We start from the raw sequence: 25,144 nt of genomic DNA on the forward strand, positions 1-25,144 counted from the left end.
CTCAGTACAACTGGTTGTAGTCACTCCATTGCAAATTTTTGGGATTTTTCAATTTCAGTTTTGATTCAAGAATTTTCTTTCAGGAGAAGGACTGAAATCTTGCAATTACAATGAGGATCAACTGGGCAAGCTTCAGCCCATATTACCTTTTCAAATGGCCCTGTTAATTTAATATGTAATCTTGATTAACATCCTTTTTCTTAGGAAGTAAAAAAAGGAAAGAGGGAGTAGGATTTTAAGCATAATGGTTGTGCTCTCATCTGCCTCAAATCTTACATATCACAGTTGCATGTTTCTATCATTATTTATACTTGTAAAACACCCCAAATACAAAATGAAAGGCATTTAAAAACATCTAAAATGTTTCCCGACAGAAAAGATTAAAGGAGACTCTCAGTCTGAAACATCTCTTTTCAAAGACTTCTCAGTTTCCCTGAGAAACTTGTGGTGAGAACTGTCCAAAACAGGAGATAACAGAAAACACCTTTTGAAAAGTGTGTAGAAAGAGAGCTAAGTAGGGTTATATCACCACTCCGTTTTATGAGGAAAAAAATGCAATTTAGCAATTCTGAATGTAGGTTGTTGTAGCTCTCCCCCGAGCTGAACAGTAAGTGGCCAATAAGACCATTGTGGCCTTTTCTCTGAATGCAAAGCCTTGCACAACACGGCGGGGAGGCTTCAGCTCCGGAGGGAGCGAACCCAGCGCACGCCAAGGAAGGGAGGGCTCTGCGGGGCGTTGTTCAGACCCATTCGTGGGACTGCACCGCACCCTGGTGGCCGCAGACACAGGTAAATAATAATCGACAGACTCGGTTGGTTTTTTAAACAAATTTATATATTTACATAATGCATTGCTGTACAAGGGAGCTTTCATCAGAAAATATCTTTATTGGGGAAAAATGTCAAAATACTTCTTTTTAAACAACGTCTACAATTCCCAGGGACATTTTACTTCATTTTTATTTTACAACAAACAATGTTTTTCTTGTTCAGGTGCTAACTTGAGATAGACTTTCCTACCTTAATTAATAAACAGAATATTTAAAATATCAGTGCTGCTGAGATGCTGGGAGTCAATGGTGTTAATTTAGGCATATAGATTTGTTAAGGAATGCAGGATCTCAGACTGGAAGCTTTGCAAACTTTTGTCAAAATACAGGTGGTAGCACTGTTATTCTATTTACTAAGGAATATGATTCACCTAGATGAGATGTCTGATGTGCTTTTATAAGTATCATCTGGAAAAACATTAGCATATTTTAACACATCTAGGGTGAAATCAACAAACCACTTTTCCCTGGGCCTTCCAATTCAGCAGCAGATTATGGCTATGCATACTTAATACCAGGGCAAGTTCAACTCTGCTTCAGTGGCCCTCTGCCTCTGATTTTTAGCTCATTATCTCAGAGCTTATTTTCAACCACTATGAGTGTAAATCGGTGGGGGGGTCTGTCATGCAGTGATTATGTGGAAGTACAGAAATGCAATCAATCTTTAGGTCCTCACTACATGAAATCCTGAATATTCTCAGTTTATTTTGGCTCCTCTCTGAGGTTTTAATGACAGAGAAACCCAGGCAAGATTAAAAAATATAACAGGGAAAGTGTCTGTGATCTGGAAAACAAACAAGTATTTTTACTATTTTAGAGAATCTTAGTGTCTTTGAAGCTGTAAAAGAAAAATCTTAATTAAGTGTTTGATAACACAAACCACTTGATCCCTAAATGTTCCTCTCATTTCTGTCAAGAGCAGCTAACACCTCACAGGAACTTTAAATATCTTGTTGAGCCATATATTTAATGTGCAATGCTGAGATATTTTTTGGTATCTGTGAATTCCTGGGTTGAGCAAGCTATAACTAAAAAGAACGGTATTTGTAATTTCTCCACAGGAGGCTCCAGTGAAAAGAGTACTGAAGCTGTGATTCCACAAAAATTGAGGATCAGCCCAGTATTACCCTCATGGCCACATCCTTTTCTTCCTGCATTTCCTTGTGTTTCCCTTCAGAAGAGTCTGACACTTAGCCCAACCATCTGCTGGGATATTCACATCTTAAGATGCTAGAAAATTATTTTCTTTTAGCTTTGGTTTGTTGGGTTGCTTTTTCAGGGTGGGGAGGTGGGTTAAATGAAATAAGGAGGTGCCTTTTTCTTTATAATTCCAGTCAGAAAGGTGCTCAGATTCTATAAAAGACCTATTAAGATCATGATTTTTTAAGACCACACTAAAAAGAAAGGAAGATAGTGGAGTTAACCATATGCTGGGAACCCCAAGTCAAATAGGGCCTCTAACCACAGCCCAGCACACCCTGCAGATTTCACCCATGGGAAATTACCCTACTTTGGTCACTTACAGGATTTTCCCAAAGAGGCCAACTCTATTCCTCATTTCTACTGTCAAACAGAAAGGATGTCCATCTGAGAACTTGCTGCCCTGCTAAATAAAGGTGAGGCCCAGCAGGGAGTGTAATCACCTCTACCAAGCAGGAGCTGCTGATTTTCTCCTGTGGTAAGGGATCTATGTGGCACAAATCAGCAGGCAGCACATGCAGCCTGTGCTGCACTTATAGATCCACATAGTAACAATATTAAATACTTGCACAAATTGAATATTGAAATCCTTTTTAACGGAATGTTAAAATCAGACCATCATAATAACATTTGCCCATGCCTATTTTTGGTCTTATCAAATTTAATACTCTAATTGTGGAGACACCAGACAAACAGGAAATGTAACATTTCTATTACTTTTATGTGAAAAAAAGGGAATTAAAAGGCTTTATCGAGATATTAAAAAATAACTCGACACAACAGCCCTCTGAATTGAGATTATAAATTGCCTCAGGCAGACAACATGTGAAATGTTGCTTCAAGGCATCATGTGCTACAATTTGAAACACCAATGTCTAATCAGAGGTGGAAGGAACATTTCCAACACACCCAGTATTTGATTTTAAAAAGATGCTTCTTGTTTTGTACATTATTACTTAGCTAAACCAAATCCTCTAGGTCTTTCTATTCCTCTCAGTTAAGAACAGTGATGCATAACTGCATACATGTCTATAATCAGTACAGCATGTTCTAACTGAAATGATTAAAAACTAAATTTCAAAAGAAAATAAAAATTACACCACTATTGAAATAATCAAGTAGGGCAGAGAAACATACAACCATATTTCTCATCGAACAATAGAATTATTTCAGCTAGAAGTATCCTAGAAGGTATCTGATCCAGCCTCATGTTCTAAGCAGTCACAGAAGAAAAGGCTCCAAGGTGGTAAAATGTTTTCATTCTCACAGTTACATGTGCCACCAAGACAATAACTGGATCCTAGTGTTACAGAAATAAGTTTGAAGGGCTCTCTACAAAAACTGGTTGTGTTCTAAGAATGGCCAAAGATCAGGTAAATGCAAAAAACTGAAAAAGCATCTGAGAAAAAGGTACGAAGTCATGTATATGTAACACTTCACTGAGAGGTTTGCTTCCCCAGAAAGGAATATTAAAGTATCCTACTTATCAGTCTCTATACAACTCTTCAAATTTCAGTTTGAAATGCATTTAAATACGTATCTCAGTTAATTCTGAGTTTTCTTGTGAATTTCTTTAGTTCATAACACAGTTATGAACTGCTCCTCCATTAAAATTGCAAAATCTCAAGATCAAATTCAGAGTGAGTCCCCAAACACGTGGCAAAGCAGATAAACCATGTAGGAATCTGGCTTTTGTACCAAGAAACCACATTCTAGAATGCATTACACTATTGCTTTTTATATTAAAAGTCCTCTGAAACTGCTAAGTACAACTAATAGTATTTATTCATATTAGAAATTATGCCTTAAAAATCTATCAAATAAAATAGGGGAAGGATCTGTTTAAGAATTTTTTTCTCTATGAACTATCAGTCTATGGTGTAGAGCCGTAGTCTGTAAAAATAACTTCAAGTGCCAAAATTTTATAGTAGATTAAACATAGTGGATATAGATCTTTATATGTCACCATGCAGAGCATACTTTTAAGAATTTTTAACCAGTTTTGAAACACTATAGTGTGCTTCCTTCCTGCACCTTCTTTTTGGAATTTGCAGTTTCTTCATCTTTCTTCATCGTCTACCACATCCGAGTTGATCATTTCCTTATTTCCCTTTACAGGTTTCTTTTTCTCCTTTTTTATTCACTTCCATGTCTTCTTTATTCTGCTGTCAAAACAGATATAAAACAGAAAATTCTGAGCATAATTTCTTAGAGTAAAACTACATGCTCCTTCAGAAACATTTTAAGAAGTAAAATTTAACATGAGATAGACATTCTAATCTCAGTTTTCAGGGCAGTTGTAAAATGTATGAATGATCTTTAGGGTATCTTGCAAACATTTTGTAGCCTGAGTCCTTTCATGGCTTCAGACTTCAGCTAATTACTGCAGTTCAGTCATTGCTGAAGCATCATGAACAATCCAGCAGAGAAACAGACCAAACTTATATGGTCTCTACTGTCTTTGTCTGGTGCAAGAATCCAAAACTTGCGTTTTGTAGCACTTTGTTTTAGAGTATGCACTCTGCTTTCATATAAGTGTTATTGGTAAAAGAAACAGAAATGACAGGTTAGTTATTCAGGCAAAGGTACATGACTGTAAACAAACCTATTAACTGCTCTTTCAGCTACTCAATATTGATCAGAATCTTGCAGGTTTTGAATGAGGAAGTTTTACAAGCACTTTTACATTTTCTAGGTGGGCAGAGACATGCCATTTCTCCTAAAAAGGCTGAATTGTAACCATTTCTATCAATTACCTGAGTGGTTATTTTAAATTTAGAGAATGGTTTTGCTTGTGGATTTCTTTTCCTCCAAGCTGGTGAATTAGAAGATCCTGAAGTATATTTGCCTGTAGGAAAAACATATAAATTGTTTCCTAATTTCAGCCACAGTTTCAGGAAAGAGTCCCTTAGTCTGATATGTGAATTAAATATTGCAGTGACTGAAGTTTCAATGAATGTATCAGATGAGTCAGATATTGCCTCTGAAACACAAGCTATTACTAAAGGCAGACTCTCTAGAACTTTAAAGATAATTTGCAACATTGTTTGCAGCATAATTTGCAGCATTTCCATGAGGCTCATGTGATCTTCCAAATGAGGAGATTCTGCTATGAACATCCTTGGTTTTAACCAAGGGAATGTTCCTGGGCTAAAGACCTTCCCAAAGACATCAACAGCTTCTGTTTTATCCCTGCTTGTGAAAGCCCGATACACAAGGCTATATTATGGCTTTTTGCTAGACATTTGATTGTGCCTCAGAATATGCTGCCTAATTACAAACCATTTTCTAAAAAAATAGATTAAAAATTAATATTATTAATATCCTTTTTTAAATTCCATCTTAATGCAATAATTAAAATTATAATTTTGTAATAATCCTACAATTTTCAGTTTATGCACAATGTGTAAATGTTACCATAGTTTTCTGTTTGTGTCCAAAATCTCCTATTGGCGTCAGGCTGATTCTTTTGTTTGGAGCCTTTCTGACCATAGGACTCAGGTACTGCTGAAATAAAGGCAACAAAAATATAAATGATTGCTCTTAAAGAAAAATGCTGATTCCCATTTTTTCAAAAATGTTCTATCCTTTTTTAACCTGGAAATTTAATAAAATGTATTCTTCACATAAAGAATGTTCTCTCTATATAATCTCTACACGACCTTGTTCACATTTAATGAAAGCAAACATTCACAGAAAAAAACTATTTTTACTCAAGACAAAGCACCAATGTTGGAATTTTTTTCGGTTTATTCACCTTAAAATAGGCATTACTCTGTCTGAAGGAGGTCTTTGTTATTAGAAATTAAGACAGGGAGGCACCTCAAAATGGAGAATGAACCCAGCTTAAGAGAGATGACTGAAACTGCCAGGACAAAATCACTTTTTTGATTTCTGATTATTTAAATTATTTCCCACAAAATCTGTTGACAAAGTGACAAATGAAAAAACAAATAAGCCAGAGAAACCATGAACAGAGAAACTGAAAATTCAAATAAAGCCCAAATGATGTACTAGTTAGGGGGAGGCTATATATACATTAGCAAGATTAAAATAAAGTGAAGGGTGTAATAAATCTGAAGCAGATTGCCAGAAAGAAAGATGCAAGACAGAATCCCACCTGTAGGCTTCTTGTCAAATTAATGACATAGCATGTACCATCAAGAAGACAGTAGAGTAAGATGAAGGAAAGAACCATCCTTTATGAGCAGCAGAAAGAATAGATTTAGTCCTCTGTCCGACATAATTAATGTGAAAAAAATAATACTAATGTTAAATATAAAGATTTACACTGCATTTAAATTGATAACAGAATTGTGAATATGACCAAAACCCTTGTTTATTCAAGACAAAAAATAATCCTAAATCATGAAAATAAATAAAAATTCATAATCATGAAATCTCCAGTGAAATCCCAGTTATGGAAATATATTCTGCAAAGCAAGCAGCATATTTCCTACTGGGAAAAATAAGGTTGAACAAGAAACAATTCTTGAGACACGACTGAAATTCTACTGCAAAACATACTTCTACTATAAGTAGTTAGAATAAAATAAGAACTTAAAGGTGAATTTTTCAAGGTTTATTAAATATTTGAAGAGAATAAATCACGTGAGACATGCTGTATAAAGTGGGGATCACTCTATTTGTGCACATCACCACTTCATTGCATCCATGAATTCCTACTGTAAAGATGGCTCAAAGATTTTTTGTGAATATTCTGTCTGACAAACTATAAAGCTTTATAAATCTTCACGTTTCTGTCTATGGATATGGCTAAAATCAACTTGTGCAAATTATGCTTGATCAAATGTACTCATGCCTGTATTTAAGAATAAATAATTTATTATTCAGCTGCAGGGACCCAATTGAGACCAGCATAATATAGACAGGCATTTTAAGAATTCTGTGTATGAAGGAACCCACCTGTAGGTCCATTGAATTTTGGTTTTTGAGTGACAGTCCGGTAGACGACATAAGCTGATCGTCGAGGTTCTGGAGAATTTAAATGATTGTATCTTCCAGTGTCTCTCCCATATGGACTGGAAGAAGCAGTTTCATTGTCCTTACTTTGACCCCTTTGTTGATAACCTGGTTTTCCTTTGGGGTCTGGAGTGTGAATTCCTAAAAGGGAAAATACAACCAAAATGGTTGTCTTATTATTCAAAATTTCACAGAGTGCATGCAACTGGAGACCAAACAAGATTAAAAAAATGTTCTTTGTAGACAGACCAATCCAAGAATGGGCTGCCCATATTTGACACTAAGAACAGAAATTTACTAGATAGTGCTAAAACATCTCACAGTTTAGTAAATACAAATGAATAAGCTCATGACTTTTTCAAAATACCTTTGCCAGTTACTGCACTAGCTGAATTTCTTCGCTCCTCAGAAATCCTTTTATTTTCCTTTACTTCCTTAAAGTGGTGGTTCTTTACCAGTTCAGTGTAGTTTGTTTCTGAGGGATTAAAATAACATGTATTCACTTTTTAGAAAGCACAAAAAATGTTCATAGCCAAAAATACTGTGGTATTTTTATTTTATAATCCCCTAATTCATAATAGGTCCCTTTGGATGGCACATGGTTTCACATGTTAATTATATTAAAAGTGTCATTCCCCAGAAGGAAAGCAACAGTGTCTATATTTCCTCTAGCAGAAGAAATCTTAAAAACAACTTAAAAATTAACTCTAAATGCAAAAATCAGATCATCCTTTCTCTACACTGCATAGGTGTGGAGCTCTGGAACATCCATGGCTAAGCCCATGGAGACCAACACATGCACTTCAAAGGATGCCAGGCTGAACCATGAATGACTTCCGCCTGTAGCATCTGGATACACCCTGGACATGTGCAGTGCAGGAACATAACAAGATACTACAAATGATGGAGGTAAATTTGCAACAGCACTGGTTGCATAGGTAAGCCCACTTCAAACTACAAACTGAACTTCACAGGGAAAGTTGCATTGTAAAGTACCCACAGCACTCTTCTGGCCCTGCTACTCTTTGGGAAGATGGGGCTTTGTTCTCCCTTTTTTCCTGCTAATGTAAATAAGTACATTTAGTTCCTACCATTTCAGGCCAAAATGTGGCAGAAATGCTCCACTTCTGCTTCAGTTTATGGGGTAGTTTAAAGACCAAAATCTGCCCTTTTTTCCCCTTTTATTCTAAAACTGCCAAGAAATGACTGGATAACACTCTACTCACAATAATATTTTGTAAATGGACAAATATACTCTGTAACTCTCCCGTGAAAAGGATGAAACTTATCATTAAGGTACTTTGGTGAAGGTATTTTAATTTGCTTACATGACTAGTTTTTGATAAACATACTCTATCACAAGTGTTATGTTCTCTCCTTAACTATATTTTTACTGGTTTTATTAAGTCCTGTGTTCCGTGAGATACTACCTACAATCAAATCTGTTTTAGTTGTGCAAAGTGGAAAGTGCACAGCATTCCCCATGATCTAACATGTGCATCAAAGACTTTAGTAACTCAGGGACTCATAACTGAATCTATCAGAGGATGAAAACTGGCTGAAAGAAGCAGAATTAAACCATAACATACAACAACTGCTGTCATCTTGCAGTGAAAGAATTCACACTGTTAATGGAAATTTCACTTCAGAATGGTTTTGCACAAAATATATAATGTTCAACACACTTGCAGAGGAACAAAAGTAATCTAATCTAAAAATTTGCGAATACACAGTAATGAAGTACCTTTCACATTGGAATACTTTGATATAATTGGTTCTTTTTCCCTAGGTAGTGCCTCAAATCTGTTTCCATCAATAAATGTGCTCCTCTGTATCACAGAACCACCACCTCCTGCAGGAAAGAAGTCTCATAGTTATCAGTACTTGAGAGCACCCTGAGAAAGGTGAACAATGCAAAGAGTCTGCTTTTTAAGTGGCATGTTTTTAGCTGAAGTGAATAGAAACCAAATAGCTAATTTAATAAGGCTCACAAAAATTAGAAAAAATAGTCTGGCAAGCAGAGTTGTTAAACAGCCTGTTAAAAGCTTTAAATACATATGATTGTGAAAAGAGATTCAATTATTGAATTGTGGCTCAGTGTTAACTGTTTATAAAGAATATCCAAAAAGAAAGATACTTTTGTACATAAAGGTGACAGGAAAAGATGTAGAATGTAAGATTCATTTCTACTGTGCAATAGTTCTGGAGCTAGAAGACACACACCAGTTTGCTTCAAGCTAGAGGAAGCAGCCCTAGCATGGTATTGCACTATTTTGTATTGATAAACTAAGGGGGAAAAAGAATACTACAATTATTATTATTTTTATCATTAATAAATATTTATTAAAAAAGGATTGAATATCACTAAGTATTAAGCAAATTCAAAGAGAATGTGGCATTCTTCAATTTTATTAACATGATTCAATACTGAACTCAATTGGTCAAAACAGTGTGTCTTCAGTAAGGTCAACCAAGTTTATGCAGAGGGATCGGATCCGGTTACACAAGTTGCAGGATTACAGCTTTGCTATTTTTCTGTAGGATAACTGAAAAATACAAAGCTTTTTCATCTTAACTATGGATAGTCTCACAAAAGTAACAGTTTTTGAAAGCATTTAGACTTCAGACAGTCATAGAATCACAGTCACAGAATATTCTGAGTGGGAAGGGACTCAAGGATCACCAAGGCCATCTCTTAAATGAATGGCCCATACAGGGATCAAACACACGTCCTTGGTGTTACTAGCACCAGGCTCTAACCAATTTGTCTGCATCTCTGTGCCTGTTTTTTCATAACTCCACAGAACCCTTTCTTTCCCAAAATCTACTGTAATCTGCATAAAGGATTTTTTCCACTGCAATCCTAAAATAAGCATAATATATAATCATAAACAATGTTTATGATTTATTGTTATAATGAATGATTCAGCATGAGAAAGAGTGTCTAGAACATAAAGAACATATAATAACTCAAATGCAAAATGTGGAAGTTTATTGCATGCATATTTAGTTATTTTATTTATCACATGACATTCAGCAATGAGAAGCTGATACTACAGTATATTACCTCCACTGTCAAAGGATTTAAGGTCTGTTCTGGGAATACTCTCTATTGATACTCTCCTTTCTGAACTCTCCTTTTCTTTTCTTGTATTATTAAATCTTATAGGGATCGTGTTGCCATCACCTGGAAAGGTAACAGAAAGAATGTTTAGCTGTGTGTAAGCACAGGTAATGGCACTGACATTCTCTTCCTTCCACCCCTATGAGCCATTGATTAGTTTAGTGCAATTTCTCTTAACCTCTAATTTCATAACCTTCTTTCTCTTTTATTAATTATTTGAATCCTGTCTAGTGTAACTGATGTCTATCTTTCATGGTCTATTAGAAAATATCATAACTCATACACTAAAGAAGACTATGGCTCCAAAGTAAAGACCTAGCTATAAATTACCTCTTTATTGATGAGCTTTTCTCTACCCATGAATTATATTTATTAATCCTATCTAACAGAATTTATGGCATTTCCAGAATGCATGTCATCATAGTACCTGAAGCCTCAGAGAACTCAATTGAAAAACTGTTTTAGAGAAGCAAATCAATCTTTTTCTATTCATGCATCTAATGATAGATGACACTAAATAAAGACACTTCTTAAAAGGTATGTTCACACATCTGTCACTAATTCTGTCATCTATACACTAAATATATCTGTGTATTTGTTAGAAAGAATTTATCAAAACTATTTGAATAACAAACATTTCAAATTTAGAAATTAGAAGAGAACAGTAAATGATAGACAATAAGAACTAAGGTAAATATTTATAAATTCATATTCCTTTGACCCTAATTATGTTGGATAGTCCAGAATTCAAAACAAAATGTAACTCTTTTGTTCTTCTCTTTTACAAGATAGTCGAAGGAGGCATTTAATCTAAATTTAGTTATAGAAAAATTTGACTTAACACTACATTTTGACATCAAGACACCCAGGAGAGCCAGCAGAGGTCCAGGAGCACCTCTGGAAAAGTGGCTCATCTCACCCTTTGGTACTGCCTGGTGATTCAATAAAAAGGAGATTCATTGGAGTTCCTGTCTCTCTTTATTTTCACCAGAGAGCCTAGATGAGAAATTCAAACTATATTCCTAACCTTAGGATGGTTAAAATTAGACTACATAAATCTTTATCATGAAATTATATGAAAAATCTATGTTGTGTATGTCAGAAAAGATTGTGTTAATAGCCCATTTCTACCTTTTCCATCCACAATTGATGCAGGTCATCAGCACAAGTGTGACTATATAAATGGCAAAGAAGAATGAAGTGTTTGTGCAATTTGCTGACAAATACGTTTCTGCAATATTTTATTTTCACCTAATTTAAAAAGCAGGGAGGAAGTGCAAACTATGTAATAGCTTCTCCCTGTTACAGCAGTTTTAGAAGTGGTAAATACAATTCAAAGAAATCAAAATACTTGCCTTTCTGCAAGTTTTGCTCAGTAGTTTCCAAGGGCAATAACTCATCTTGCCACGGTGAAGACACAGTTTTTGTTGATTGGTGTTTGTAAGGGTTCTGAATCCCATAATACTCTCCTACACACGCCCCAAGATGGGAAAAAAAAGCACTAAAGTTTACTGTATTGGAAGCATTGCTTTTAGGGAAAGAATGATTAATTTCATATTTACCAGATTTATAGCATATATCCCTTATTGCTCTTTCCTCTTCAATATCTATAACAGTCTTAGGCATCCAGGTAGAAACATCTGCAGGAAATATTTGTAAAATATTACAAGATAACTATACAAAGACCTTTGATAATTCTTAATAATAAAATATGATAATGACTTTAATTTTTGTCATTTGGCTGTTTTATGTTTTGACTGCAACCTGTGCTTCTGAACTGAAAAATGATTACTTAATATTAGGTATTTTCATGTTCAATGGGATTGCAGTTAAAACATATTTCTAAAAGCAAACATTTGTTAAGTCAAAAGGATTCAAAAATACATTCAATATTCATTTTCAAAATAATCTTTCATTTCTACCCACAAGGAAATTGGATTCAATGTGTCACCAGAGAGTGCTTGTCACAAAACCTTTGCCCAAAGTTACAAAGCCCTGTAATGCCTGCTGGCAGAGCAGGTGAAGTGAGTGCTCTGGATCTCTCTCAGCTAAGGCTGTGAGGATTAGCAAAGCCCTGCTTTCTACACTGTTTAAGTGGCATACTCAGGCTGAGGCCAAGCTAGGAGGCATTAACAGGCTGGTCTACCAGCCAACCTGACGGGCAGTGGGAAAGTGAAAAATGGGTTGGGGCAGCACAGCAATTTGCTGAATGCATGCCTGAAAGCAGGTAATTCTTTCACTTTTCACTCTCCAGGAATGTGCCATTTGTTCCATTCCCATGAGTCTCTTATCCCTAAGTGAGATATGGTCAATGGTTTAACTGTACTAACATATATGTATATATAAATGTAAAAACATTCAGTTCAACTACTGGAGAGTTTCACATCAACTCTCTTTGCTAGATTTAAGAATAACTTTCTCTAAAAAATTACTGCCTACAGAGTTTGGTAAATCAGCTGAAAAATTACTTAAGTCACAATTATCTTTTGTAAAAAACTTGTGACTTCACTTTCACTGACGAGTGCATACAGCCCTTGTTCAAAAGTTTATTTCTCAGACACAAACACCCCCCAAACTTGTAATTTCATCCCAGAATTTTGAAGAGTTTCTGATGGCCATTTGAACTGGATTGCAGGCTTTAGACAATACTGCCTGCTCACATCTGGTGACTACCAGTTCCAACATTTTAAAGATCAGCTGAAAACTATCTCAAAAAACTTTTCAACAAGTCTTTTCTAAAAGTTTCATGGTTATTATAACAAGCCAGTTGTGAGGTACATTGCAAGAGCTGACAAAACCCATACAACTTGCTTATAAAAGAAAAAAACTGTTTACAGTTGTCATCCTCGTCATCATCATCTTCATCATCCTCTTCATCATCCTCTTCATCACTGAGGTTTATAATCAGTGGAGGATGAATTGGTACTAAAACATTGTCTTGATTTCTGAGTGAGTCCTGACGATGGGCTGGATGCAGAATGCCTCCTTGGACATCCTGTTTCAATGGGACATCTGCAGACAACAACATTAAACTTCTTTTGGTAGAAGGAAATGAAAGTATCACATCCAGACTGACAGCAGCAGGCATACTTCTGAAAACATTATCAAGATTAGGCATTATATATGTTGTGCGCAAGAGAGTGCCTTCCAACTCCAGAAAGTATGAAAAACACAGGTGCCAGCTCCTCTGAACGGACACAGGCACTGCTGAGTACAGACTTTTGAAATGTGGAACATTTTCATCACTGCACTATTTTAAAAAGTTGCAAACATGCTGTATCATTCCCTACAGCATCCATTTTGAAGAATTCAGCAATGCTAAGCACAGGATTGCTCATTTTAAATTTAAGACTTTTTTTTATATCAAACTAAATCTCAACTCTCATTACTAGGTAGGTACAAAATGTAGATTTTGTGAAGGAATGTAAAGTACACAAAAATAATTTACACTTAATCAGAAAGAAAATCAGAATATATATAATTTTCCTAAGGAATTTATATATTAATTTGCTAAGGAATTTATCTCCACACATAATATTTTCAGCAAAATGGCTTTAGTACTGGGATAACACATTCCAAGAGCAAGGAAATACAATGGACAAAAAAGCAAAATTATGAAAGATGGTGAGTCTACAGTTATTGTTTTAGCTGACTGATATTCAACTACCATATCCTGTGCATTATATTAAAAATAGTGAAATTTGGTATATTTTCCAGTCTAAAAGAAAGAGTGGGCATTTTTCTATTATTCCAGTTGTTTTTATTTTTGTGCATCTCTTGCTTGCCTATGAGCACCATGTATACAATGTTAAACCTATTCTCATAACATGATTGCATAAGATTTGTTGCACCTCATGTAAGAGATGTATAAGATACAACACTAACTTGATGGAGCCTTTTTCAGTGTTCAGAACAGGCTATTTTTAGCCCCATGTAGAATAAGTTAAATTAAATTTGTTTAACAAGATTTTTGAATATAAGAACAACAGAAAAAGCACACTTAGTATCAGCAATGTGGCATACACAGGCTTTGAACTTTGTACATATTTCAGTAAAAAGTAAAAGGGTTTGGTCTGTTTTCCAGCTGTGATTGTCAGACATTGCTCTGGCACAGGAGACCCTTGCCCACAGTGCTTTTGGGCACAGTCTCTGACTTGCACCACAGCCAAAAGTGTGCTGTGTAAGGGGAGCTGTGCTGAAGGCAGAATGGGCACCTGGATAAACAGCACTCCAGGTCTGATCCTTGATCCTGTGTGCTTAGTTAGGCTCCACATGCCCAGATACCACAGGCTACGTGTTCCTGGGGCAATTTCAGGAACATCAGGTTTCATGGTGACTTGCTCTCCTCACTCCTGCTTCCTGCTTTGTTGTTTGCCCTGGACTACTATCCTGTTCCAGGTCCCAGCTGTCTACCAGGATTTCTGGTATTTAAGAGCTCCTCTTAGAAATGGATGAGGAAAAAAAGGGTCTTGTAATGGTGGATTTTTCCACAAATAAGAGTGTTGCTTTATACACTATTATTGTACTTCAGTAATATTTAACCAATGTTCAAGCCCCAAATTTTTATTCAAAACAACAAACTGGAAATACATCTGCACAAACAGCTCTGTTATCTGGTGTTATCTCTACAAGGGGTGTCTCATCCATACATGTGCTCTATCAACAGATATTGGTGTCTCTCCTCATCCCACCACACACACTGCTTTTGATTTCTCTTAAATTATTACCTGCATACTAACCATTTGAATTACTAGAGAGATTTACTCTATCAGAAATTCAAGTCAAGCAACATTTTTATTCCATGTATCTCAGCAACCTATATGCGACTTCATCTTTTATATCACTAATAGGTACGAAGATTCATAATATGACAGCTAAAATCATTCATGTGGTAATCTTATTCAAATTCCTTTCTTTCCCTTAAACTTGCTAGGCTAGCAGATCATACCTGATTGATTCATCATGGTGCATTTCTTGACCTTACTATATATTACATAAGCACTGGAAGGATATTTTTGTCTATTTCATTACTCTAGTGAACAAATTGTTTAGAAAATATTTTTACTCACTGTTACTAGGTGGCAAATAAAGTCCATTTATATTGCGAGGTTTTCTGTGAAAGAAATCACAGCTTATCCTCCTACAGCCTACAGGCTCTGTCTCCCAGAAACAGGAAAACTTGCTGTAGTTTTGCTGCAGGAGAAAACAGTTTTCAGGTGTTGTAAATAGAACAACCAAAATTGAATAAATGGATTAGTACATGCTGTGTGAATTTAGGATTGAATATATGAGAGTTCACACTGCTGTAAATGTATGATCAAGATTTTGTGGGACCGCATTCTTACAGTTTACAACATTTCAAATTATCTTTTATGACTTGTCATAAGCTCTAGATAGCTCTAAAGTTACTGAGTTAAGTCAATGGTGTTCGGTGATGTAAAATTGTTTCTAGATTACAATAGGGGTAAGACAGTCTACTTAGTTTGCTGCAGACTTTTCATGAGCTGGTGGGAAGGAAAAAAAATCTCTTAAGTCATTTAACTGACGTGGCTGAGTTTACTTTTCTGTACAATGGAAAAATCAGATAAATCTCCAAACAAATGTGCTGTACAAGTGCAAATCTTGCACTTGTACTGTCTTACTATTAAAGGACATGAATCTATGGGAAAACACATGGTAAGAAACAAAACCCAGAAAAATTCCCGACAAAAACTTAAAAAAATTGGGATTTGATGTTGGCACTACTGCTATTGCACTGCTCACACCATCTTTCAACTTCAGCTGTTTTTAAAGATGAAAAAAACCTAAAAAACCTAATGGGAATAATAGATTGTTTACATGGATTTTTTTAATTATTTAATTGTAGCTTTACTCATACATATGCTCATACTGCAGCTGTCCCTCTATTGATCAATGTGGCACCAGTTAAAAAGTCTGCACAATATTGCAGAGATAGTACTTCCACAACACGAGTCATTCCAATTGTAGTCATACATAAAATTGTTGTTCCACATCTCCATCTTATCAGAGTCTGCAGTGTTTAGCACCATCTCTGATGATGCAATTCACTTCTTCTTATAACCTGAGGTATCTGTCTCAAACATTTGATAAACTTGTAATTCCAAAGAGGCAATGGCTCACGAGATTCACCCTGAATATGTAAACTCAAGGCTTATATCCTGGATGTAAATGGCATCCCACCTGAAAATTGTAAATGTCACGTTGGGTGTTATTTTAGAATGAGTTTCTGAGTAATTTTTTAAACGAAAACAAGGCCCTACTTGAAAATATTAGAATGTTTGGAAGCAGGTTTCTCCCAGTTCCAGACATTAACAGCTAAGTCTAAGAGCAGCATCTCCAAAAACTTTTGGATTGTAGTCAGTACAATTGGGCCACCCCCTGAGACACAAAGCCCATCTCCCAGGCATTAACACCTAACTCCCTGACCCTTAAAAATGGATGGAATAACCAAGAGCCCTAAAACCATCCCTGGATTTTTACCAGGTGGAATGTAAGTACTTCTTTGAATTAAAGCTATCAGCAGTCAGGCAAATCATCCTGAAAACAGTTTTCTTCCAAATGCCAAACCTTCAGACGACAATAAACTCAGTGGATAGTGTAGCTAAAACAAAAAATAGTTGAAGGAAGCATGTGGTACCTTCTCCATGTGGCTGAACTGTTGAACTGAACTGAGAGCAGTTGTTAGCCAGGATGGAATGTTACATTTTAACAGTTGCCAACTGCTCTTCCAGCTTGGGACACCAGCATGATGCTGCTACATGACCTGTCCAGCCTGAACACCTTCCTTCCTCTCTGCTGCATCCAAGTAAAATATAGAATATTATGTCGTTTCAAAAAGTCGCCCATTCTGGTACTTTTTTAATGTGAAGTGGAACAAACCAATTTAGCGAAGCTTAAATAATACCCAACTTCTTGTTGATGCAACTGTGGTCTTAAAAACAAATCTCAGATACGACAAAGGTGCCACAGCCTGCTGGGCAAAAACAGTCAGAGGGAGGAGTGAGAATATGTGTGGGAGAAAGAACCCTCGGCCACCAAGGTCAGGGAAGAAGAAGGGGGAGAAGGTGCTCCAGATGCCGGGCAGCGAGTGTCTCCTGCAGCCCGTGGTGAAGGCCATGGTGAGGCAGCTGTGACCCTGCAGCCCATGGAGATCCACGGTGCGGCAGACATGGACCTGCAGCCTGCGCAGGGTCCCACGCCAGGGCAGGTGGGTGGGAGGGCTGTGAGCCCATGAGAAGTCCGCGCTAGAGTAACTTCCTGGCAGAACCTATAGACCCAGGAGTCCATAGGTATCTACTCTCGCAGGAGCTGGCGCTGGAGAAAGCGCAGCTGCCCCCGGCCGGGCCGTGCCGGGCCGGCCGAGCGGAGGCGGGCGCTGCTGGGCCCGATGTTGGACGGGAGGCGGCCCCGCCCCGCGCAGCAGCGCCCCCGGCGGCGGCCGCGCCGGACTCCATTTCCCGTAGGGCAGCGCGGGAGGGCGCGGGCGGCCGGCCGGGGCCATGAGGCGGCGGGGAGCGGTGCAGCGCAAGGTGCCGTGTTTGTTCGTCACCGAGGTGAAGGACGAGCCCTCGGCCAAGCGGGAGCGACAGGTGGCTGTGGCAGCACCGGGACGGGAGGACGGGGGGCAGGCAGGTGGGGCTGGGCCGTGTCCGAGCGCAGGGGAAACCGCTGGGCCGCGGCTCGCAACAGCACGGACCGTGCCGGAGCCCCCAGCCACGGGCGAGTGGCCGGAAGGTCGGCTGCAGAGTTAAGGGAACCTCACGGGACAGGCTTGTGTAGGGGTCTCCCGCTGAAATGCAGGGAGGAACGCCCATCTGGGAGCCGTGCCAGCTCAGCCCCACGCTTTCCCTGGCGAGTGCGTACAGGTGTTCACCCTGATACTGTGTTTGCTTTTTCTAAGTGAAGGCCACCCCAGCATGGCCGCACGGCGAGGCTGTGGGAAACCGGCCTGCCATTACCGCCTGTGAGCCTCGTAGGAGGAAAAGTGAGGCTGTGAGGTGTGGGCAGACTGGGGCGGCACGCTCACCTGTCTAGCTGCAGACCTCCAGCTTGTGTTCCCTGATTTTAGTGGCAGCTGTGTAGTGAGATTGAATGCAACTGCGGGTGTTCTCCCCTTGGTGATTCGCTTCTGGATGAAAGAGCTGAAATGGTTGCCAAAACAACAGTAACATAATTGTTCGACTTAGAGTTAAACCATCTCAATAATGGTAACATAAGGGTACCTTCCTACACTGGTGATTATCTTCACAGAAAAACCTAACAGGGTAATAGATCTGGAACTGGCATGTGCTATTTTTGTTTGGCTGGTTTGGCTTAGGTGTTTTTTTTTGTATTTTTTTATTGTTGCTTTGATTTGTTTTTGTTGTATTTTTAAAGTTCAGGCAAGAATAAAACGTGGTTATGACTGGTAGGGAAAAAGGGGCTGGTACTGGTGGTAAAACCAATGGGAATGTTTTGTCACTATCCTGGCATTTTTAATGTAGTCTTGATATATGCTATTTGTTATGGTTACACATCTTATAATATGAAACAGTCTTGTCATGTAACATAGGTTCTCATTTTATGAATTCCACATTCTGTTTCAAGACTTCTGCAAGACAAGGACTTGCTTTGTGTTTTGCTAGCAGAGAGAGTCCAGATTAAAAGACAAAGTTAACTGGGGAGAGAAGAGGGAGGCATAATAATTATAGAGAAAAATATCTGAATCCAAACACCACTGATTGCATGTTTGCAGTGAAACTCTTAGAGAAGCTGTACAGAAGTCCTAGAAATTCATACTAGTTGGATGTTTGTTTAAGATCCACAGGTCATATATTTCTTTGCTCTTTCAAAGCAAGTGTTTAACTGACATTGCTGATGCTAAGTGTTTAATACCAGGATGCTTTTGCTACCTTGCAAAAACACACCTGCTCTGTGTATTGCACTATCATGGTGCTATTGACTTTCATCTCCAAACTGAAAGCCTGGGAAGAGCTAGTCAGGAGGAATTTCTATTGCAACCTTAGTGCAGGAAGGTGGATCTCAAAATGTTGCTGTGTTGGAGTGCAACCCTTGTAGTGTATATGCCCTGTTTAAAGGGGAAAGCAAAATCATCTTTAAATAATAATCAAAAATGGGAAAGAGGGAGAGACTTTACAAACAGATTGCCCTAGTTATTCTGTCTTAGAGTACTTTGCAAACTATCAAGTTTTGAAGGAATTATTAGAAATCAGCCCTATAATGTGTAATACCTAAAGAGCTGGATTTATAGAGGCCAACTGAAAAAGGAGCAGGAATCCCTATGAGAGCAAGGCAGTAACATAGCCTTTTGTCTTCTTTTCAGCCATTTAAAGTTTTGGCAACTGACACTATAACTGGAAAGGCATTAGAGGCAGATGTACACAATGCAGTTCCTACTGAAAAGGTGGATGGAACCTGCTGTTATGTAACAACATATAAAGGTAATAAGGAAGATCCATTTGGAGATTTCTCATGCTGACTAGAACTTGTTTTACTTAGTTTTCCCTTTTTTTGTATGATTTATTTACAGCTGTTGTGAACTCAAGTGTCATTAAGCATGTTCACCACAAAGTAATAGTTACCATAGACTTGGAACGTGTTTCTGAAGTTGTTTTAGCATTTACTCTCTAAAATATGTGAAGTATGATTTAAGTGAATATCAACGTCCAGGAACTATTTCAGTTTTTAAACTTCCTGTTAGTAAACCTTCCTTGCAAACTGGGTCATGTATAATAGAGTGTCTAATTTCCTTGGGGAATATTTATAGAAGTAGAAAGGTTGGAAGGAAATGAGAAGACTGGTTCATTGACTCACTGGGGCTCATGCCTTCACCTGCAGTTGTAAGTAAACTCTGTATTACACTAGGCAGGACTCTACATAGAAGCTAAAATAGATTTGGAAATTCACAGTGTACTTTGAATTTAGAGTGGATGGCTTTGCTTATAAAATTTCTCTAGTGGCAAATAGGAATTCCTATCTTGCCTGTTATGTAGCTGGCTTCAGTACTCTGCAGGATATGGTCACCTCAGTAAAGTGCTGGTTTTGTCTTTGGGAACTCCTAGGACAGCCCTACCTATGGGCCAGGTTGGATCGAAAACCCTCCAAACAAGGTGAAAAAAGGTTTAAGCGATTCTTGTATTCATTGGAAGATTGCAAAGGTTAGTGAAGATTTCTTTCCTTCTTTTTGACAATGTGAGGTATCCAGTTAGAAAAACAACTAGGCTAACAAATAATCAGTTATCTTGCTCCAGTTTTTTTAACATCACCCTTTACATTGAAGAGATTTAAACTGGAATAAGTAGCTAAATTTTTAATCCTAATTTTTGAACTTTTAAACTTCTTAAAGGCTAAATGCATCTTTAAACTACCCTAATGGTAAACCACTTGAGTGTGACAGATGTTGGTGTTTGTACAAAGTAACTGGGACTACTGTCTGCAACAAACAAAGTTAAAATCAATCGTATTTTGATAATTGCCTTGAAAGATGACTAAAGCAAAGTTGGTTACCAGCTTATCAAAAACAAAGTGTTGCATTTATATGTCTAGAATTTGTTTGGAATATTGAAGAGGATTTCAAGCCTGTTCCGGATACCTGGATTCCAGCAAAGGACATAGAGTTCTCTAATGGCAATCCTTTGCCTGATGAAAATGGACATATGCCAGGTACCTATGATGCAGCACAGGTAAACTGGGGAAAGGTGTGTGTGAATTTCTGAAGTGAATTGGAATTAAGTCCAGGGTTAAAAATAGTAGTTAACATATTCAGAAAAAATAAAATTGGAATGTCATTCATTTACTATCCAGAAAGGCTTTGTTTTTCTGACACATGGAAATAATTGCAGTTTGCTGTACAAACTTACAGGCCTTCAGCTGAAGGCATAATTGTCACATTTGCATTCTTCTAAGATATAACAGTTTTTACTCTTTCTCTTTGTAGTTAGCTGTAGGATTTTTTATAATGCCTGTAAAAGCTTCTAGTATGCATTTAATAACTTCAGATTCTTACTTTGGTAAAATGTGTTTTCTCATAGGTTGGGTGCCTGTGGAGAAGAACAGTAAGCAGTATTGCTGGCACTCATCTGTTGTAAATTATGAGGCTGGAGTAGCACTGGTATTGAAACACCATGCTGACCCAGGGCTTCTGGAAATCAGTCCCGTGCCATTATCAGAAATTTTAGAGCAAACATTGGAGTTGATTGGAACTAATATTAATGCAAATCCATATGGTAAGTTTATGCGGTCTGTTCTTAAATACTTTTTTCTTAAGTGGTATTTTGGAGTGAAATCAATGCATTTTCTTTGTGTTAGTTTTTTAAGGGTTTTCCAGTAGCAACCTTCTTAGAAAGGAGAGAAAGGGCTGGCTGAAGGAACTCTCACCCAGAAATACCTTAGAAAGCTGAGTTGTCATGGGACTAGTTATGTCTGTTAAACCTCAGTTACTATAAAAATGCATTGCTTTTGTCTTCCAAAAAACTGGAAAAACTGTTGTAAATATTACTGTTAAAATACTAGTAGAATTTTTTAAGTTTGTTTCTTGGAGCCTTCACTTTTTTGCATACTCTTTTGATGAATTGAAGTAGAAAACTTCATTCAGCCATTTTTTGGAGCCCCTAAAGTTAGCTTTTGGAGCTCCCACAAGTTGCAATTCTTAGATGATAAAATAGGAATTTTTTTAAGGAAATGTAATTGAGCCTAAATTTCAGTTGTGGCTTCTTCATTTAAAGAAGCTTATAAGTCTTATAATGAGAAACCAATTTCATATGAGCACAAATGAGTTCTAACTTCTGTGCTTTGCTGTTAGGATGACTTGCAAGGATGGATAGGAAAAACAGTCCTGCCCTGGTCCTAAGCACTTCCTCAGTATGTACAAGAATTGCAACAAAAAGTTCTAATAGCTGTGTTCTTAAATGAAGATTTATGTTAACAGGAAAAGGCAATGCAGTTGTTAACAGCCCAGTTTTAAGTATTCATGAGAAGATATGCCAGATTTTCAGGAACTAAGATGTTTGTGCCATTGATCATGATCTGAAGGGTGGAGGATTTAGCTGCTAGCTGTATGGTGACTGAGGTGGTGACCACAATGGAAAACAGACAACTATAAATCTGTGTCATGTTTATTTTATACAGAGGAGGAGGATGTTTTAATAAATATAAATTAAAATGTGAGAAGGGACAGCTGCATTTGGTACTTAAAAATTTAATTAACTGTTCTGTTAAAGGCAGGACAACATTGTAGCATCTAATAGGAGTTTACCTTTACAGAGTGCTTTTAAGATATCTGCAATAACAAAAGTGAGGAAACACTCTTAACTAGGAGGAAGGTATTTGTTTCTTTGAATGTAGGATTGGGAAGCAAGAAGCACCCTGTACATCTTCTGGTCCCACATGGAGCTTTTGAAATAAAGAATCCACCTGCCTTGAAGCAAAATGACATACTGTCTTGGTTTGAAAGCTGTACGGAGGGTAAAGTTGAAGGAATTGTGTGGCACTGCCATGATGGGTGTTTAATCAAGGCAAGTATGTGGATGGACATGTGGAAAGCACTGTAAGAATATAAAATGTGATGTACTGTATTCATTTTTTGTCTTTTTTTCCAAATTCTTTAATAGTGAATGTTCTTCAACAAACAAGATGACAGTACAATTAGAAAAGCCACTGAATGACAACATAACATGTTGAACTTTTTCATTCCCAACATGCTTATAAAGTAATTGAGAACATATGTTCTTGTCTCTCTGTATAGAAATCATTAAAGCTTAATTCCTCTGTTTAAAAATTAAATTCTCATAATGTTGACTAATAGAACAAGTATTATTTAATAAGAATATGATTTCTGATTAATTAGCAGGTTTATACTATTTCTGAAACTGTGGAGGACACCTTGGTTCTGGTTTGCCTTTTGCACTTTGTTGTTCATGTTACAGAGATCACTTATTAATGATTTTAAGTGTCCTGATCCAGAGGATCCTAGAAACCACAGCCACCCACACACTTCTCAAGCTGGGAATTTTGCACTATATCAAAATGGCTGAACTGATCTTCTTTCCTTTTCTTTTAGCTCCATCGCCATCATCTTGGTTTACCTTGGCCACTTGCAGAGACATACCTGAATTCTCAGCCTGTTGTAATTTCTTTTAATGGAACTAAATGTGACTATGACTTTGAACCAAAGAGTTTGTTTCACCATTTTTCAATGTTGGATGGACAAAAATTTGACAGACTCAAAGATATCAAGTTTGATGCTTGAAATTAAGTTTTTCTTTTAAGTTAATTGTTGTATGTTCTGCATTGCTCTTACTTGTGTCTACCACAGAATTCTTCATGAATACTCTTCTAGCTTGGGCAACAGCCCAGGTACTACTGTATCATTTTAAGTTTATCCTAAATGACTAAATAACAGAGTTATGACAGTCAGAGCAGAGATCTAGCTTCCAGCATGTTTCTTTTATGAAAAATCCTTGACTTTTGAACACATTCCTGGAAACTGTTAGCATTAAGTGTAGGAAGTATGTTTTCTACCACTAGCTGGTCCTAAAAGCTTTACTAATGAATGCAATCAACTGGAAAAGTTACATAGGTTGTGCTTCTACAAATGTAATTATTTTGACACTGTTGTATGTAGATTTGAGACTTAGCATAAAGCTTCTTAACAGTAAAAAGACATATTTCAGTTGGGACCAGAATTAGTCTTAAAATTTGACAATTTTTTTGAAGTTGTAACTGTTTCTTATGGGGGAAAACTTCCTGGTATCACTTAACTGTACATCTGGAGCATTATGCTATTATTTAAAAACCCAGCTACCCTATATCTTAAAGGCACTTGCACTATATTGGGACAAAAAGAGTAAATAATAGAAAATAGTTTTGTTTTGGAGAGCCTAGTAAGTAGAGGGAGACATGAGTTGGCTTAGTAATTCCCATTTACAAATGTGTCTCAATTACAAAACTTCATCACAGGCGTATTAAGTAAGATAAGGTATATAAATAATAAAGGTGAGACTGAATGATCATTTGAGTTGGCTTTATTTCATCTCTGCTATAAAAGTATACATCCAGAAATACAAAATAAACAAAATGAAAAATCAATTATGTACAAAAATACCAGGGGTTTGGCTGAGATACTACAGCTTCATTTTCAGTTCTTTGTTCTTGGAATTTTTAACATTGAGGTAAAAATAACCAGGAATGTAAGAAAAGACATGCAGCACATTCACCCTGAGTTCAGAGTTAAACATTATGGTTGCACAAGACAACAAGAACAAATTACATATTGTTACTGATCTGGGACTTAGCATACTTAGTATGCTGACAGTTTAAATGCTTACTAACTTTTAAGAGAAGCCCAAACTTTCAATTTTACCTGACACCTTATTACTCAAATTAACTGTTCTGAATTAAAATATACTATTGCACAAGAGCTGGGAGAGGTAAAACTCCCTTTTGTTTTGACTGCTGTATATAAATACTGACAATGAATTGTTGAATAATCCAATTCTGCCCTCTTAGGTATGTGCAAACTAACGTAAATTTAAGAGACTTGTATAATTCCAAGATAAACACAGACAATTTTATTTTTTGTATCAATGATGAGGATACTGAACACTACCCTAATCAACAGAAGTATTGCCTGGACTATCCTGAATGCCAAAATCTTCACAAAGTTGCTTCAATCTCTCTTCCAAGATAACATTTTTTTTAACTTCTTCTTTGTAGTTATATTTTAGATCCTCAAGTTCTTCGAAAAAGGAAGGATTATAGGTTTCTAGTTCTCTTCTCAGCTCTTTTGTCTCTTCCTATTGAAAAGAATGAAGGAGTTCTTTATCCAGAACTTTGTTAATAGTACACAACACCTTTTTTGCCTTTTTCTTGAGGGCAAAAACTTATATATGATAAGAGAATAACAATCTTGTCTAGAAGCAAAAAACTTTACCCATAAACAGTACCTTCATAAAAACAAAACAGGCTTTGTAAACAATGTTTAAAAATT

General features: G+C 37.0%; 3 protein-coding genes across 3 annotated transcripts in view; 1 reads left to right on the forward strand and 2 right to left on the reverse strand.

Moving 5' to 3' along the window:
- Positions 1-4,132: 4,132 nt before the first annotated feature.
- Positions 4,133-17,275, reverse strand: CUNH12orf50 (chromosome unknown C12orf50 homolog). Its single transcript, XM_054279614.1, has 12 exons — positions 17,063-17,275; positions 15,207-15,330; positions 12,973-13,149; positions 11,700-11,777; positions 11,493-11,606; positions 10,081-10,200; positions 8,758-8,865; positions 7,381-7,488; positions 6,957-7,154; positions 5,448-5,537; positions 4,787-4,878; positions 4,133-4,192 (listed from the first exon to the last, which is right to left on the reverse strand). Exons 1-12 carry the CDS (start codon positions 17,273-17,275, stop codon positions 4,133-4,135), a joined length of 1,482 nt encoding a protein of 493 aa, XP_054135589.1.
- A 361-nt stretch (positions 17,276-17,636) lies between these two features.
- RLIG1 (RNA 5'-phosphate and 3'-OH ligase 1) lies at positions 17,637-24,167 on the forward strand. Its single transcript, XM_054271227.1, has 7 exons — positions 17,637-17,747; positions 19,481-19,598; positions 20,220-20,315; positions 20,704-20,820; positions 21,189-21,383; positions 22,501-22,670; positions 23,216-24,167. Exons 1-7 carry the CDS (start codon positions 17,658-17,660, stop codon positions 23,402-23,404), a joined length of 975 nt encoding a protein of 324 aa, XP_054127202.1. The 5' UTR covers positions 17,637-17,657; the 3' UTR covers positions 23,405-24,167.
- Positions 24,162-25,144, reverse strand: part of CEP290 (centrosomal protein 290) — a 48,807-nt gene continuing 47,824 nt past the window's right edge. Inside the window, exon 54 of the mRNA XM_054271211.1 lies at positions 24,162-24,950. Coding sequence (XP_054127186.1) covers positions 24,765-24,950 — 186 coding nt within the window. The 3' untranslated portion in view covers positions 24,162-24,764. The remainder of the gene's footprint in view (positions 24,951-25,144) is intronic.

Source organism: Melozone crissalis, unplaced genomic scaffold (assembly GCF_028551555.1).
Source record: "Melozone crissalis strain CALT ecotype California unplaced genomic scaffold, PUWL_Pcris_2 ptg000004l_1, whole genome shotgun sequence".
Classification (NCBI taxonomy): domain Eukaryota; kingdom Metazoa; phylum Chordata; class Aves; order Passeriformes; family Passerellidae; genus Melozone; species Melozone crissalis.

What these genes read in the sequence shown, in the direction of transcription:
- CUNH12orf50 (XM_054279614.1), bottom strand. Translation starts at nt 17,275, where the DNA reads ATGGCCTTCACCACGGGCTGCAGGAGACACTCGCTGCCCGGCATCTGG. An exon ending in TAAATCCTTTGACAGTGGAG is followed by an intron (nt 8,866 to 10,080) that starts GTAATATACTGT and finishes TCTTTCCTGCAG; the next exon opens with GAGGTGGTGGTTCTGTGATA. An exon ending in AATTTAAAATAACCACTCAG is followed by an intron (nt 4,193 to 4,786) that starts GTAATTGATAGA and finishes TTTTGACAGCAG; the next exon opens with AATAAAGAAGACATGGAAGT.
- RLIG1 (XM_054271227.1), top strand. Translation starts at nt 17,658, where the DNA reads ATGAGGCGGCGGGGAGCGGTGCAGCGCAAGGTGCCGTGTTTGTTCGTC. An exon ending in TGAAAATGGACATATGCCAG is followed by an intron (nt 20,821 to 21,188) that starts GTACCTATGATG and finishes GTTTTCTCATAG; the next exon opens with GTTGGGTGCCTGTGGAGAAG. An exon ending in ATGATGGGTGTTTAATCAAG is followed by an intron (nt 22,671 to 23,215) that starts GCAAGTATGTGG and finishes CTTTTCTTTTAG; the next exon opens with CTCCATCGCCATCATCTTGG.